At 23.9% G+C, this 4,201-nt stretch overlaps 1 protein-coding gene across 1 annotated transcript; it reads left to right on the top strand.

Annotated features, from left to right (window-relative positions):
• Window positions 1-1,467: 1,467 nt before the first annotated feature.
• On the top strand, window positions 1,468-3,986 carry LOC129612877 (cartilage-associated protein-like). Its single transcript, XM_055526683.1, has 6 exons — window positions 1,468-2,357; window positions 2,428-2,571; window positions 2,652-2,832; window positions 3,094-3,219; window positions 3,285-3,421; window positions 3,684-3,986. The coding sequence occupies exons 1-6, from the start codon at window positions 1,647-1,649 to the stop codon at window positions 3,915-3,917; spliced, it is 1,533 nt and encodes a 510-aa protein (XP_055382658.1). The 5' UTR covers window positions 1,468-1,646; the 3' UTR covers window positions 3,918-3,986.
• The last annotated feature ends 215 nt before the right edge of the window (window positions 3,987-4,201 follow it).

Below are 4,201 nucleotides of genomic sequence, written 5' to 3'. Positions count from 1 at the left end.
AAACGCCTTATTTCTTTAAATTTTTTAAAATAAGCTACTTAGTTTCACTTTGGGTTTAATTTTTTGCTATCCCATGAAACAAATCCTACTTTAGCGACTTCATATATGTACATACACATGTATGTATATCATATGTATAACAGTAACTGAACCATTGTCCATTGGGCTGATATTTAAACATTAAATACTTGTATATTTACTAATTTAAAAATAAATTTTAACTACATTATGTGTGTTTGTATTTTGCAGTTTAATGAATTCTTCAAGTCTAACGGAAAGATGTTTCAACCAACACATTCGTATATTACTTTTGGAATCGGAATTGGAATTTTAAAAATAGAGTAAAGATAAGCAAAACATTAACATTTATATCAAATTTTAAAGTTTCATCACTACATAATTATGTTTTGTTTAGGTTTAGAATAAACAAGAAAGAACACAGATTAAAACAAAAAAAAAAAAAATTCTTACACATGTGGTTTATGTCTGGTACGATTGAATATTATTATTTACCTATTGGAATAATTGTAGCAAATAGTCGATTTTGGATAAAATTGATCCCAATTGTTTTTTCAATGTTAAAATTAGACTTACTTACTATTCTTGTTGAAATCTCATTTTATTTTTTTTTTCTTATAAAATCTTTTAATCTCTTTGAGCAATTTGAGTTTGATCGGTGATTGTTATTACAATAGGTCAGATCAATTGCGATTATAATGGAATACAGGTACTATAAGGCCTCGAGGATTAATTTATAATCTACAAGTCGAATAGCAAGTTAAATAACGCAAATAGAATAATAAAGATAAGTACCTACATAATATGTGAAATTGGTAATATGTCCGCTCTTCAATTTCGCATAATTGTTTGCAAAAATATGTGGCATTCATTCCTTTTGCCGTTAAATAATGATTTTTGCTAAGCGGATTTGGGCTATAAATTAATTTTCAGCCTTAATTAAATTCAAAATTCAAATTTAATAAAAAATTTAATTGAAAAATCTAAATAATTCAATTTAAAATTTAATTGCAGCATACTTATATTTTAATATTACAAGCTTTTCCTATCCGATTAAATTGTATACAAAAGTTTTTATCAAAATTTTCGTTGAAAAAAAATAATTTACACTCTCTTTGATAACAAAATATCCGTCATTCCATTCTCACTCTCATTAGTTTGATTTGAGCAGGAAAAAGATCAGTAAAAATAAACTAAACATTAGGGTTAGCTTAGCTTGTGTTTGATACGTAGGTACTTTTCAAATAAAATTTCCCATTGTTCATAAAATGTTTTCTTTTGAAAATTCACTTTTTGCTCAAAAATTGATAATTTTTTTGTGATACAAAAATATAGAATTTAGAAGGGGAAATTATCTTTTGTTCTTATTACATTTTTTCTTTCTCTATATTTTATATTTTTTGATTTTAGATTCACATTCAGTAATCGTTTGCGTTGCGTTTGTATTGCTCAGCTCAGATGTTTAAAACTTAAATGTTTGGTTAAACGTTTTCTTTTATTATTTTTAAAAAATATATAGTGATCAGATCACTAAAAAATTTAAATTATACATACTTTCATGTGCATTTTGTGCCACTGAGAAATTAATTAATTGCAAAAAGAAACATAAAAATTGAGAATAAATTGAAATGAATTTGCACATGAATGCATTTTTTTCTAATTTATTATTGTTGGCGGTAGTAATTGTAACAATATCAGCTTTAAATGAAATAAAAAATGAAAATAAATTGATAACAACTAAAAATGAGTACATTATTAATCATATTTTTTTGGTATTTTCAAATCCAAAAATCGATAATTATAATCAAGAAACGGAAGTAAAGAGTAATAATAATAAAACGCTTATTAACAATCAATGGAACAATGATAGTTTTATTCTAGAAGAAAAAGAACGACAATCAGTAGATAAACAAATTGAAAAAAATGAAACTATAATATTAGAATATAAAATTATAGAGGATCATGATGAAGATCAAGATGATATAAAAACTTTTGTGGATTATTATCATGATGGTGTAACATCTTATTTAGGAAATGATTGGGTAGGTTGTATATCTTCTTTGGAAAGAGCTGTTGTTCTATATAATGATTATTATAATACTTTGACCTATTGTCGAGTTTCTTGTGATATGGAAAGATCAATATTAAAGCCAACATTTGAAGAAAATTATGGTGATTATCATTTTTATGAAGGAATTTTACATAAAACATTATGCTTAGAGAAATGCCGTAATGAACAATTAAAAAATATACCAAAATTTTTTACTGTAGAATATAAAGATAAAATTATTTTTAAGCAACGTAAACCTTATAATTATCTTCAAATATGCTATTTTAAGGTATGTGAACCCTTTATCTATAACCCTTTATATAATGCTGTAATTTAATTCTTGTTCAAAATTTTAACAGGATAAGGAGGTGAGCAAAGCTATTGATGCTGCTTTTACAGCATTACTTGGAGACCCAAATGATATTATGCTGAAAAAAAATATTGAATTTTATGCTAGTACAAAAGATTTTAATTATGAAAATATGAAAGATTTAGAAGATAAGGTAACAAATTTTAATTATTTGAGAATTTTCTAGAACAAAAAGAAATCTAATAATTTTGTGTGATTTTTTTTAATATGCAGGAATTTACGAAATTCTATTTACAAGGAATGGATGATTATAATATAAAAAATTGGACTGCAACAATTAATAATTTTGAAAAATTTATTGAAGTATGGATACAAGAATATGACAAATGTCGTGCATTTTGTGAAGATGATTATCAGCAAGGATGGTTACCAGATTATGATATGGCTTTAGCAAGTTAGAACATTTTTTTTTAAATAATTTGAAAATTACTTTTATGTACCTAGGATAAATAAGCTAGGAATTGAGTTTTAGTGCAATTTATAACTTATTCAACTAAATTATGCTTAAATTTTGAAAAATTTTACAAATAAAAATTAGTATTTATGGTTGCTGTTTATGACATCATCAAATTTTAGAATAATTTTTGAAGTAGTTGAGCATAATTTATATTTAATATTATCATACAATTTCAAATTGGTAATTTTTCCATTTTAGATCAATACGTTTATGTATTACGCTGTAAACAAAATTGTACATTTGATTTAAATTTAATTGGTGGTAGAACTTATGGTGATTCTTTTGCAAGCGCTTATGACTACTTACAATTTTCATATTTCCAAAGTAAGTTTATTAAAATTTATTTTAATTTTTTAATAATTTAAAAATTTTATACTTATACATTTAAGTTGGAGAAATTGAAAAAGCTGTTAAATGTGTTTCAAGTTATCTTTTATTACATCCGGAATCTGTAGATATGTTAGAAACTTTGAGATATTATAAAACAATACCAAATATAACAGAGAAATATTTTCAACCAAGAGAAGTATAAAATATTTAAATATCTATTAAGTTTTAGATTAATTAGTTTTAATTCTAAAATGTAATCATAATCAGTAATTTTAAGTCAGTAATTCAAAAATTAAATTACATTTAAATGCGGTTTTAATTCATTTTGAAACTTAATGCAATTTTCTTAATTCCATTAACATTGTTAATGAAATTAATAAAAAATAATTTAATAATATTCATTTATTTTTAAAATATACAATATAATTTAAATTCTGTTTAATATGTCATAATTACAGGAAATTAAAAAAATGGTTGCCATGAGGAAATATGAAATTTATTTATTAGAATTTGTTGATAATGAATTTACAAAAATTTCACATGAAAATATTGGGAAAAAATCCAAGTTAGATGACACTCAGGATCAAGAATCTGGACCAGGTGATGCAAATACTAAAACGACAGACTCACAATTTTTTAATATTATAAATAATTTCATTGAAAAATGGAAAAATAGTACTAAAATTTTTTAAAATATCATATACATAGATTAAAATAGGAAATATTTTTTTAATGTATGCACATTATTGTAGGTAAATAAATAAAAAAATATTTTTTATGAAAATTTCTGGCTACAAAATACAAGTTAGTAAGAAAAGGATGTGGTAAAGGAGGTTGGCAGATAAGAAAGAGGGCAAGCCAAGAAGATTTATATTTCAGAGTTTATATGCATATTTACAGTGCAGTCATCTCTATAGAAAAGATCTCATATAGATCGGTGTTTGTCAGAACATGTTATTTCTGTGTTGGTGTTTCA

The sequence above is a fragment of the Condylostylus longicornis genome, unplaced genomic scaffold, assembly GCF_029603195.1.
Source record: "Condylostylus longicornis isolate FDR11 unplaced genomic scaffold, ASM2960319v2 ptg000077l, whole genome shotgun sequence".
Lineage (NCBI taxonomy): Eukaryota > Metazoa > Arthropoda > Insecta > Diptera > Dolichopodidae > Condylostylus > Condylostylus longicornis.
This window is presented reverse-complemented; position numbering and strand designations above follow the sequence as displayed.

Bases quoted from the DNA above. Each gene is read 5' to 3' on its own strand.
- LOC129612877 (XM_055526683.1), top strand. From the start codon at position 1,647: ATGAATTTGCACATGAATGCATTTTTTTCTAATTTATTATTGTTGGCG. The intron at 2,358-2,427 runs GTATGTGAACCC...AAATTTTAACAG, and splicing joins TTCAAATATGCTATTTTAAG to GATAAGGAGGTGAGCAAAGC. The intron at 3,220-3,284 runs GTAAGTTTATTA...TATACATTTAAG, and splicing joins ACAATTTTCATATTTCCAAA to TTGGAGAAATTGAAAAAGCT.